The sequence below is a fragment of the Octopus bimaculoides genome, chromosome 1 (genome assembly GCF_046866305.1).
Source record: "Octopus bimaculoides isolate indiv1 chromosome 1, ASM4686630v1, whole genome shotgun sequence".
Taxonomy (NCBI): Eukaryota; Metazoa; Mollusca; class Cephalopoda; order Octopoda; family Octopodidae; genus Octopus; species Octopus bimaculoides.
The window spans coordinates 153,236,198-153,248,559 of record NC_142928.1 but is presented as its reverse complement, the minus strand read 5'-3'; the positions used below and the strand labels follow the sequence as shown (position 1 = coordinate 153,248,559).

At 35.9% G+C, this 12,362-nt stretch overlaps 1 protein-coding gene across 2 annotated transcripts in view; it reads right to left on the bottom strand.

Moving 5' to 3' along the window:
• Positions 1-2,071: 2,071 nt before the first annotated feature.
• Positions 2,072-12,362, bottom strand: part of LOC106871884 (uncharacterized) — a 12,009-nt gene continuing 1,718 nt past the window's right edge. Inside the window, exons 2-4 of one of the 2 annotated variants that reach the window (XR_016240621.1) lie at positions 10,272-10,451; positions 8,440-8,584; positions 3,010-3,118 (exon numbers count right to left, since the gene is read on the bottom strand). Coding sequence is in view for 1 of the 2 variants with exons in the window: in XM_014918638.3 (XP_014774124.3) it covers positions 2,880-3,118; positions 10,272-10,451 (419 nt within the window). In the remaining variant the exon portion in view is untranslated. Of the gene's footprint in view, positions 3,119-8,439; positions 8,585-10,271; positions 10,452-12,362 lie in introns of both variants that reach the window. The other variant, XM_014918638.3, reaches the window with a different exon arrangement.

Genomic DNA, 12,362 nt, shown 5'->3' with positions numbered 1-12,362 from the left:
AAGAAGCTTGATTCCAAAGCACGTGGTTTTGGTTTCAGTTCCACTGTGTGGCACCTAGGAAAAATATCTTCTATTACATCCACGGTTGACCAAATCCTCGTGAGCTGATTTGGTAGGCAGAAACTGAAAGAAGTCTGTCACATGCATACATACATACATACATACATACATCATAGCACTCCGGCAGTTACGAAGACGAGGGTTCCAGCTGATCCGATCCATGGAACAGCCTGCTCCTGAAATTAACGTGCAAGTGGCTGAGCACTCCACAGATATGTGTACACTTAACGTAGTACTCGGGGAGATTCAGCGTGACACAGAGTGTGACAAGGCTGGCTTTTTGAAATACAGGTACAAAAGAAACAGGAAGAAAGAGTGAGGGAAAGCTGTGGTGAAAGAGTACAGAAGGGTTCGCCACCACTTCCTGCCGGAGCCTGGTGAATGTTTTCGCTCACTAAACACTCACAACGCCGGTCTGGTAACCGAAACTGCAATCCTACAACCGATGCCCTAACCATTAGGCCATTGTGTCATTTCGCCTCCACACATACTTATGTATACACAAGCAGTATAGCCCGGCTTTGCTCGGGATTAAGTTAGGATTATTAAGCTAATCAAGCTCTTTATTTCAAACCAAACTAAGTAACATCGACGTCAAATCTGAGTGAAATCCGTTGAAATTGGTAAATTTTGGGCTGAAAATGAGTTGCAGACAATTTGATTGGGAAATCCCATAAGGAATCGGTTTATCGATTTTTTTTTTCTGTAGTTTCAGCTCAGAGCTACGGCCATGCTGATGCACCGCCGTTATTATTATTATTATTATTATTATTATTATTATTATTATTATTATTATTATTATTATTATTATTATTATTTCGTTTTTGGAGAACTTAAAGCATTCAAAGATCCCATGAGTCCTAAGTAATTCTGGCATCAAGTTTGAACAAAATACATCAAAACTGGTAAAAGTTAGGGTTGAAAATGGGGAGTAGCCAATTTTAGTGGGAATTCCTATAAGGACCCAGTTTATCGATTTTTTTTTATCCTGATTAAATGGAAAACCCCATAAGGAATCAGTTTATTGATTTTTCACCTCAAATAGGACTTAACCGAACACAACATCGTTGATTCAAAAACATCTATATTTATACTTAAAGTTGGTTTTCACACCCAAACCAGTTCTGCAGTATCAGTGTCGCGATGGGAGCGCATGGGTTAGGAGTTTGATCGGCAAAGGTGATCAGGTTGTATATGCCTGCCCTTTTGAAAACACTACCCCCATCATGTAACCCCCTTTGCCCACGGGTTGGGAATCCTTCGAGCAAGGAAAATAGAACGTCCAAAAGGGCTTCCGATCCTCCGTGTCAGAAGCGGTTATGTTCAGATCACAACTAAGTATATATATATATATATATATATATATATGGGCAACAAACAAAAACATATACGTACATACACCTATTGCATACATGTTTTTTGTACGCCCTTGCCCTGCCCCTGCCCCATCACCACCTCCTATCCGAATAATACCATGAATTGAGGCAAATTTGGCACCCGGACGTAAGTTTTGTAAGAGGAATAGAGAGGCCTACCTTCTCCTGAAGAGATGTGAGAGTCAGATCTCTCCTTTCGAAAACATGAACAGCTCCGAAACATTGTTTACAAAATAATAATTGATCCTTTGCGAAGAAGCGTATCTACAGTCAACAATTAAGATTTTTGCTCTGGTAACTTCTACTCCCTCCCATGTTCACGCACGGCCAGCTATTTGTAGCTATGAGTAGAGCAACGGATTCAGCTAATTTGGAAATTAGTTGTGGAGAAACGGAGAATATCGTTTATATATTGTGTGTGTGTGTATCTATAAATATATATATATATATATATATATATATATATATATATATATATACGGGCAACACACACACACACACACATGCATACACACGCACGCACACACACACACACACACACACACACACACACGTACACGTTTTGCATCAATGTGTTTTGTACGCATACATGTTCGTGTGTGTGTGTGTGTGTGTGTGTGTGTGTGACTGAAGCCATTCACACATATATGCATAACAACCCTTGTCTGTCTGTTTTTGTCTGTCAATCCCTCACTAAAAAGACGAAATTTTAAAAATCTGTTATCTCTTTCTCTCTCTCTCTCTCTCTCTCTCTTTACACCGTCGCTAGAATGAGACTTAACTCATGTTTGCAAATGATGGTGTTCTCCGACTTGAAAATTGTTAGAAGTTATGGTTCAAAATTATTTTTACTGCTATTCGTTGGTGCCTCGGGGGGAAATAATTGGACGAAAATACAGCTAGAGTCGTGACGAATGTCCTCCTAAACTTCGAGTGACATGCGTGCTAATTTGTGGATGTGCATAAATTAGATTCACGTACACACACACACGCACACATCCTGCCTTTTATATATACAGATATATGAAAGAACGGACATAGCGTGGAACTTACAAACATTTGTAAACTTAATCACGTGATCATCGGCCGATCAAAATGTATCCGAAACAGATACTAATTTGAGCCACGTTCTTCGTATAAAAACAAGAGGATTTTTTAAACCTTAATAAAAAAAGAAACAATTGCAGCACAGTTCCATGTCTTTCTATCTCAACTTTTGAAAACAGAGAAATCTGTGAAAACGGTTAAAAAAAGAAATCTAAATGAATCGCAGGACATTTTCAACTTCTTATACACATGCGCGCATGCGCGCACACACATACATACACAAACACGTACATAATACATACATTCATATTTATACACATAGATACATATAAATATAGACATATCTTCATAATATAATAAACATAATATATATATATATATATATATACACAGCATTTAAAGGACAACAATTTCGCACATATGTATCCCGAGGTTCACTATACCGCAATCAATATCATTCCATTTGTGACCATAGCGTGGATCCAAAGCTGTACACTTCTGATTGCCTCCATAATTGTCAGGGGAACCGCTTCTCCAGAAAGTAAATACAAGTGCGTCTCCATTCTGCCATGCAAAGACGTTCTTACTATCATCTTTAAAGACTCCAAAATGGAACCATTTGTTTCGCAACAGACCTGAAAGGAAAAGTGGATCATAGAGACAAACATATGCGGAAATTCGTTATTATTCTCTCTCTCTGTGACTATCATATCATCTTTTTAATATTGTTATTGACATCGAATGTTAACCGTGCTGGTAATATGTTCTGAACTATATCATCCACTTCGAGAAACAGTTGACTGCAGTCTCTAGAAGATGAAGCGACAATCATGGTAGCTGTTTTTATCAGCTGCATACTTCAAACCGACAAATGATCTGCTTGTATGCTCAGAGGCTTTTAGGTAAATTGAAAAATCGGAGGATATTTTAAAATCCGGAATAATTTTAGTGCTTCACGCCATTACATGCATGCTCATTAGCAGCAAATTTCAATTTGTGCGCCTATCACAGTTTAAATAGAATTCCCCTTAATATATATGACTCAGTCACAGCATCTCGAAAATCTCTCTCATGGCATAGGTTATCTAGTCTTTTTCTAACACCCAGATAAACAATCTTCTTATCTATGAGACGAGTCAGGGAGACGGCCTGTTTTATGTATATATATATATATATATATATATATATATATATATATATATATATATATATATATATATATATATATATATATATATATATATATATATATATATATATATATATATATATATTGGTACATTAACACAAAAAGTGTTCAGGTACTATAAGAAGAGGAATATTCAGACGAAACCACGTATATTAAAGGCACAAACACTCTTCGTCAGAAATTCAAATTTTTACACATCACTACATATTCTTGTTGTACTGTGTTTTATTTAACTATCACGCCAGTTTGAATGTGTAGATGTAAAAAGGTTGAGGTGGAAGTGAACTCCACCGAGGACTGGAATCACTCTAAGGTTTTCGCGTTCAAATCAGCTATATTTGTAGGCTTTGTTCACGGAAATTTCTAGTTATGCCGCCAGACTATCACTTGAACAACAGCCGTTGATTGGACTGAAATTGGGTTTGCGCACATGATCAATTTGTGATTGTGCGGCAAAACGTGGGGTCGAAGCTATTTCATCACAAGAAGACAATAACAGTTACTTGAGAAAATTAATACTTTTAATTTGGACTACATTTTACATATGTCTATTAATCTATTTGTCACCATAGACATGCGAGAATAGGTATACGCTAATGAAATTCCTGCTTCCTTGTTATTCATTAAGTAACCTAGAAATACTTTCTATTACCATCGTAGATCAAGCCGAATTCTGCATCCAACCTGAAGTACCGCCTGATTAAATTGGAAATCGAGCTGGTGAACAAACATATTTTGAGAAAGATTAACAATGACATAAGGAGTGCATACAGACTCCTCTTATGGCGGAATACCAATGCAGTAATTTCATGGTTTAAAGCAAACAACTATAGAGGCAGGGCAAGCTTCACCTTATTCAATATAGGTTTTTTAGTAAGGATGCTTATGCTCATCATGGAATTTACTGAGGTTAGTGATAGGGATATAAAAGTTACAATACATGCCGTAAGGCATTTCATTTTGCCCGACCCTTCTCGCTTAACGTAAAAAACTGCGTAGAAAGGATCTTCTTTAGATTAGTAGATAAGTATTCCACACAGTCCCATAGGTGAAACCAATAGTAACTATCTAACCGGCCGTAATATATAAATGCGGGTGGATGTACTGGTTGGTCATAATGATGTAGACACCGCTGATGAGAATCCAGTGAGGTTCAAATGTCAATTAAGGCTGATCAATATATAGTAAATTTACTCTGTTTATATATCTACTGCATAGGCTACACACACACACACACACACACACACACACACACACACACACACACACACACACATACACACACACGCACACGCACAAACACACACACACACACACACACACACATACATATATATATATATGCGTGTGTGGGGTGTATGGACTGGCAACGTTTGAAAATAAAATCGACAGAGTTTTAGCTATTATTCGGTAAAACTATGCCCACAATGTTTCTAATTTCAGAGATTCAAAACTCATTTCTATGGTTTCCATGGTAATAAAAACGTCCCAAAACAACCTACCTGAAACAAAAGGAAACTAAAGATATACCCTTTTACATATACTGGTTTCAGTTAATGAAGTGCAGCCATACTGGACAAAATTTTTTTATCTTATCATAATTAATGAATTGGAAATATGGGACTAAGCAGAATTGATGTGGTGGGGGAGAGAAACGACTGAATTGGGGGTAAAACCTTACAGTATTTAACCACAGATTTTTTGCATTCTAATTTAACGATGTGGCGTGAATCGAATTCAAAATTTGCTTTTTCATCCTTCTAGTGTCGATAAAATAACTACTAGTATTCTACAAGTGTCGATTTAATAGATTTTGCTTTGAGCAAATAACAGAAATCAGTATATCTAGAGACTCGGAAACTATTGGGCTATCGAAGTAGGCGGGGGACAATATTTATACAAGATATGCATGGAAAAAAATATAATCGTCTAATAACTTTTACTGAGTACGATTTTCCCATTGTCAGTAAATGAAATGATTATATTAAACGACGGAGAACAAAATAGATCTTCTTTATAAAAGAAAATAATGCTTTTGCTTTTCTAAATTTGCTTAGGTACAGCAAATATTCTATATCAGTTACATTCCTTAAATTTTACAATAATGCACAGTTACCATAACGCTTTAAAAAAGTTGTACCTAGTTGTAAAATGTTCACTCCAAAGAGAATAATCAGCAATGTATTTCAATGTAGAATTATAAATAATAAGACAATCAAATATTTACGATATGATTGTTTTTAAAGCTTAATGCAATGTACAGCTTTAGAAATGTATTATTACATGGAAAAATGCGAGCTTGAAAAGTAATATTCTTACGATTATAAACCTGGAAAAGTACAGGACAAGTTATTACACCTGTAAAAGTATAGGACAAACTATTACTTCAAGTAAAGAATAAGAAATTTTTTCCTTAAAATATTGCAGCAAAGAATGCCAGTTCTTCTAATTTATCACTCTTTACAGTTCTCATCTTTTAAATTTATTGCACAAAACTGTTCAGCTAATTTGTAAGTTTGTCTAATTAGTCACTTTTTCTTAAATAAGTAAAGTGTTAGTTGAAAACTAATTAAATAATTTTTAATATTCAATTTTAACTTTAGTTGCAATATTTTAAGTAAAATGTTTCCTATTCTTTACTTTACTTGAAGTAATAGTTTGTCCTATATTTTTACATGTGTAATAACTTGTCCTGTACTTTTCCAGGTTTAAGAATACTACTTTTCCTGCGCGCATTTTTCCATGTAATGCATGATTTTTCCAGGCATTACTGTTATAAGATAATTAATGTGTCAATTAATAATTTAGGATTTTACCTTATAAAATACTTGGTAGGGGGATAAATTGGCTGCTATTTTTAGCGTGTCGAGCGACCAAGTAAAGGCTCTTTCATTGGTTTGATTGCGTGATGAGATATTTTTACATATATATGTATAATATGCATATATATCATCGGCAGAAGTTAGAGAGTAAGTCAAAAGCCGAGAGTTTCGTGTATTGGCACTTATCAAACACAAATTTGTCCATTGTTACTCTGTAACTTGTAACGAAATAATTTCTAAAATACAAAATTTTGTCAAAAACGTTAAGAAAAAACCTTGTTGTATGTGACACATCGTTCCAGTATCGGAAGTTTCAAAGTGTTTAGTTAAAAAAAAATTAATCATATAATCTGTACGTCAAATTGAATAGATCCGAAATGAATAAAAAGCTAAGTCGACCTCGGTGGTGACATACACAGGTGACATACCGTTAAGCATTTCACCCAGCACGTTAACATTTCTGCTAGCTCGCTGCTTGGAACGGAAACATTCATTTTAGTAATATATTCTTTATTCTCATTGCTAAGCGTTACTTCCTTACTCTCTTACTTACTGACACGATTTTTCGTGGCATTTCACCCCATAACTTTTCTTCTACTCATTTTTGTTCAATGTGACTAATGACTCTGAATTCCTCATGCATTTTTCTATCATTTAAGCCTAAGAAAAGTATACTTTTATTTTAAAATTGAAAAGTTTATGTTAATTGAAGGTGAACAGGTGCCTTACTGCCCCCCTCCTCCCTTGAGGTCGCAGATATTTTGATGTAACTTTTTTTCTATTGAACCAAATCTCAAACTATTTATGCCAAAGTGTGGCTGAGAAGGTGTCCTCTTTAAATCTGTTAACAGTTTGCAATTTAGTTGAGAACTGAATTCGCGGTGAAGCTTGGAAGCTGCTGCGATTAACGAAATGGTGGACTTAAGAATATATTCAGCCACTACCGTGGTTGAATGATTTATGTGTAGTAGTAGTAGTAGTAGTAGTAGTAGTAGTAGTAGTAGTAGTAGTAGTAGTAGTAGTAGGAGGAGGAGGAGGAGGTGCTTTTATTTTTTAAAGCCAGATCTGAATCCAGGAAAGTCGAAATGTTCACGCTATTTCCAAATACAGAATAAATAAGTATTTATGTTAGGATTGAAGGCAGCAGAAGTTGCTTTAGGTGGTTCTGGATCGAGACTTTTGAGCCCTGGAAGAGGAAGTGCTCGCAAGGATGGTGTTGACTAGGCACAAGTTGGGGATTGGCCAACACTGGCTGGCTGAATCAGCTGGGTGAGAGTGTTTGATGTTGAAAGACTAGAAACATCTAATGATCACAGGAAAGACCACTGACGATGTGTCCAGATACATCACATTTGGTTGTATGGGAAGAGTTATAAGCAACAACAAATAATTAGCGATGGAAAGACTCAACGCTTTTATTTATTGGGTCGAATATGACTTTAAGCTTAGCCCCTTACGGTTTATTCAATCAATACATAAGCCACAATAGACGAGGTGAAGTCTCAGTCATCCCAACAGTTTCATAAAATATTGAGAGCTATGACATATCTTCTTATTAGGAAAGTTTGTGTTTAGGCTTAAGTTCATTACACGCCCTTGCTTTTAGCAAAGCTGTGTGACGGACAGAATGGTCGGCGCGTCGGATATGTCTTGCGGTAATTTCCCCGGCACCTAACATTCTGAATTTATATCACAACCAGGTCAGTTTTACCTCTTATTCCGTTCGGGGAAATAAAATGAAGTACCATTCAAGTGCAGTTGATTGAACAGATGTACCATTGTTCAATCAACAATGGTACATCTGTTGATTGAAGTATCATTCAATCAACAGATGGAGTGTAGTTGATCTAATCAGCTACACTCCACTACATACACAATTTCAGAGCTTGTGTTTGTACTGGAAATAATTACGGTTCATCAATGAAGTATGTAGTACCGTACTTACTGATATTGTATATACTGTTTTAGTGTGACTTTTTGTTGTTTACGCCAGCAAACTACATATAGCCTCTTTCTCGATAATGACAGATAAACAAACTCGTCGACAAAGGAATATATTAACATGTTCTAGATTTTCATATTCTTCATATCTAAAATGAAATGTAGTGTTAATCATTTGTTAATGAACGGTGTTGAGCAAACCAATATAGTAGATATTTTTTTCATTTCGTCTTTTTACATATGAATTTAACACTGAACAGGATTGACTTCATCTTTCATATTACTGTAGTTTGATAAAATGACTGCCATAGGTATGTTAGTAAATTTAATATACACTACCATTCTACTAAGAATATTGATGTTGTGTCGATTAAAAGCAAAATCGAAGTTTAAGAATAAATATTCAGATTCAGTGTTATTACTAGTTTAAATTGCTTGTGGCAAGCAATTCACTATGTTAAACGTGTTTTGTCATGGAGAAAATTTTTCGCTGATGACCTAGATCAGTTTGCAGCGCCCCCTTTCCTGGCTATCAGATGCAGCATTTCGGAGTAGTTGTCTCCTCTTCGGCCACTGAGGGCACTGCGAACCGATGAAAGAAAGTGGTTCTCCTCTGCTATTTCAGTCACTGTATGATGGCTGATAATGCTATGCGGCTGCTTACCGTAAGTAAATTACGAAGTAGGAGCGCTAAGAAGTGATATGCATAAATGCAATGTTATTACCTGTGACCGAAGAGAAGACAACTATTCTGAAATGCGGCATCACAAAGTCTGGAATGAGGGCGCTGCAAACTGATCTAGGTGTATTTACATCATTGTCTACAGCGAGAAATTTTCTGTGATAAAACACAGTGAATGACTTATTTACGAGTCCAAACATTCCATAAATATATTTGAACTGGTAATACCATTGCATTTATACACATTACTGCTTAGCGCTTCTACTTCGTAATATATTCACATTGTCAGTAATGTGTCTAATTCGAACTACCACAGCTGTCGTTTTTAATACTGGTTTCAAATTTTGACACAATGCCAGCAATTTCGGGAAAGGGAATAAGTTGATTACATCGACGCCAGTGCTCAACTGGTACTTATTTTATCGATTCCGAATAGATGAAAGGTGAAGTCGACCTCGTCAGAATTCGAACTTAGAACGTAATGCCGCTAAGCATTTTACCCGGCTTGCTAATGATCTTGCCAACTCGTAGCTTTGCTGTCGTTTTTTATATTAATTTCAAATTTTGGCGTAAGGCCAGCAAATTCGGGGAGAGGCGCTAAGTTGATTATATCAACCACAGTCTTCAATTGGTACTTATTTTATAGAACAATGCTTTATCTGCAGCACGATATTAAGTGTATTCCCGAAATATTAGGTGCAAGGCATAGAACAAAATCTAAAATAAATGCTTACTTGAATACTTTTTAAAGGCAAAGACATTTTCTTTTGAAATGTATTGATAATAAATAATGACATAAATTCTTTAAATATATATGTATTAATTTCAATTATTATACTTGCTATATTCTCTATAACTTCTGTATTTTATCAGCGCAAAAAAAAAAACATTCTTCAGATAGCAGACAATAATATCAAAGGAAAATTATAACAATGTCAAAATTTAACGTATGAATATCATTAAATAGTTATCGCTTATGATATTAGATACAGCTTTAAGTGAATGTGTGTCAGAGAGAGAGAGAGAGAGAGAGAGGGAGAGAGAGAGAGAGGGAGAGAGAGAAAGAGAGAGAGAGAGAGAGAGAGGGGGGAGAAGTGCATATGTGTGTTTGTGTTTATGGGTGTGAGTTTGTGTGTAAAATGTATATTACTCACTCGATGCTATTAGTGTTCTGATATAGTTGTTCACTTCCAAATTTTTCAGGTGGATAAGTCGTCCCCGATCGTTATTGCAATTGTCTGCGGCGTCATTCCATGAAATTTCCTTAGAACCTATTTGAAAGCATAATCTAAATTCTGGTCGATAAATGTAGCCGGCTGAGGTAGGACATTCAGCTATAGGAAGACAAGAAAAATATATCTCATGTGTAAGATCATTTGGAAAAGTAATAATTTATGTTAATTTCAGGTCACTATTAGCTATTGACTGATTTATTTTCTCTTAGCCATTTCACCTCAACTGAAAATTATTTGTAACTGCACACTGGCAATTAGAATTCCCACACACGCTTCTCTTCCAGTTTTGGTTTTGCACACACAATAAATCTCATTCTAGAATCTTCTTTTCAAGAGCAATCTCTCCAACTCCCATGTACATAGTTTACTAGCTGTGACAATTTCTTTTTCATCAAAATTCAACAAGACAAGGTGGTCAGACGATAATCCAGTCATCAATGTTATACATGTAAACTAATGAGCTAGTGTTAAACCCACCTATTTTCATACTTCTCACCTCATACGCGGCTCCGGCAGAGGGTAATAGCGAACTTCTGCTGCCTCTTTCACCACAACTTTCTCTCACTCATTCCTCATGCATGTAGCAGCTCACCTACGACAGACCGGCGTCCTGTCCAGGTGGGGAACCTATACATCAATGAAACCGGGACACCGGCCCTTATGAGCCAGGCATGGCTAGAGAAGGAACAAGCAACAACATCATGAAAGCTCGAAGAAGCAAACTTTCTTACTTAAGAGAATCTCGACCGTTGCTCTTATTTCATACATATCTAATTTTGTTATAAAAGATTCCCTTTTTTTATCATCTTGTGTTTTTTCGTTAATCAGTAAATTCTACATAATCATATTTATTGCAGACCTTATTTCTTACAAGACATACTTATGAATTAATGTCTTGAAATTTCGTTATACACCATAATGTTGTTCTAATTTCTAGTATAATTTCTAACTATTGCTGATTGAGAAACTTCCCGTAAAGTGATGATCATTTATGGACTTCAACTTCTCACCAATCATCTTCATCGGAAAATTATTAACAAGACGTTTGCCTATTTCTAGCATGCTTCAGGACACCATTCGAAGTTTTATAATACCCTGATACTGACTCAGAGCACGAAGATGTATTAACATCTCGGCCACATTAATCTCCTATCTGAAGACTAAAGGACTCACAGAAAAAGCTCATAGGGTTCTACTTGTAAAAGAAAACAATAGTGAAAGACTGCTGGCGGCAACTGAACTGGTATAGTGTGTAGGCAGATTATTAAAAGAAAATATTACAGTGTGCCGAATCCATGGATAATTGTATGAACGGGTATGAAAAATAATCATCAATCTTAGAACTGATAGAAAATAGAGAACAAGTGTGGTGTTAACTCACGAGCACGGTTCCCTATGACCAGTACCGTTTGTATAAAAATGAAAATATTTCAAAGTGATTCGTTCCTATGATTTGGATTCCGAGTGAATTCAAACTTATTAAAAGTAGCAATAATTGATGCATATTCAAAGGGACCAAGGTGAACCACTTTCTATATATTTATTAGAAGTTACACCGAGACCAACGAACGACACAGATTTTCAACGCTCTCATGTCAAGACCTGGAATATAAACCTTCGCGCAAACACACACTTCCACGCTTTTTTGCGTATATCTATTTTCTTAGCTGGTTTAAATGCCTTTTGTATTCTCATTTTTCGCCTCTTATCATATATGTCATTTTGCCTATTCCTTTTGTTACTTCTCCGTCTTCTCAACCTTGTCTTCCATTCTTATATACTTTGAAAAATACTTAGGCACTGATATTAAATGACTTTGTCGTATTTTAGTGATTTCCCTATTTGTTTTTCTTACTGGTAGCAGCTTGTGGAAAACTGACTCTATTTTCTGAACAAACATTAATTCCGCAGGCAACTTGCCTGAAAAGCGTTTGGGTTTGGTGTTATCCTATAAACCCTAAAGAATTGCGTCAAGGCTGCGTCATCGACTAACACGTTTCTTGATTTCTT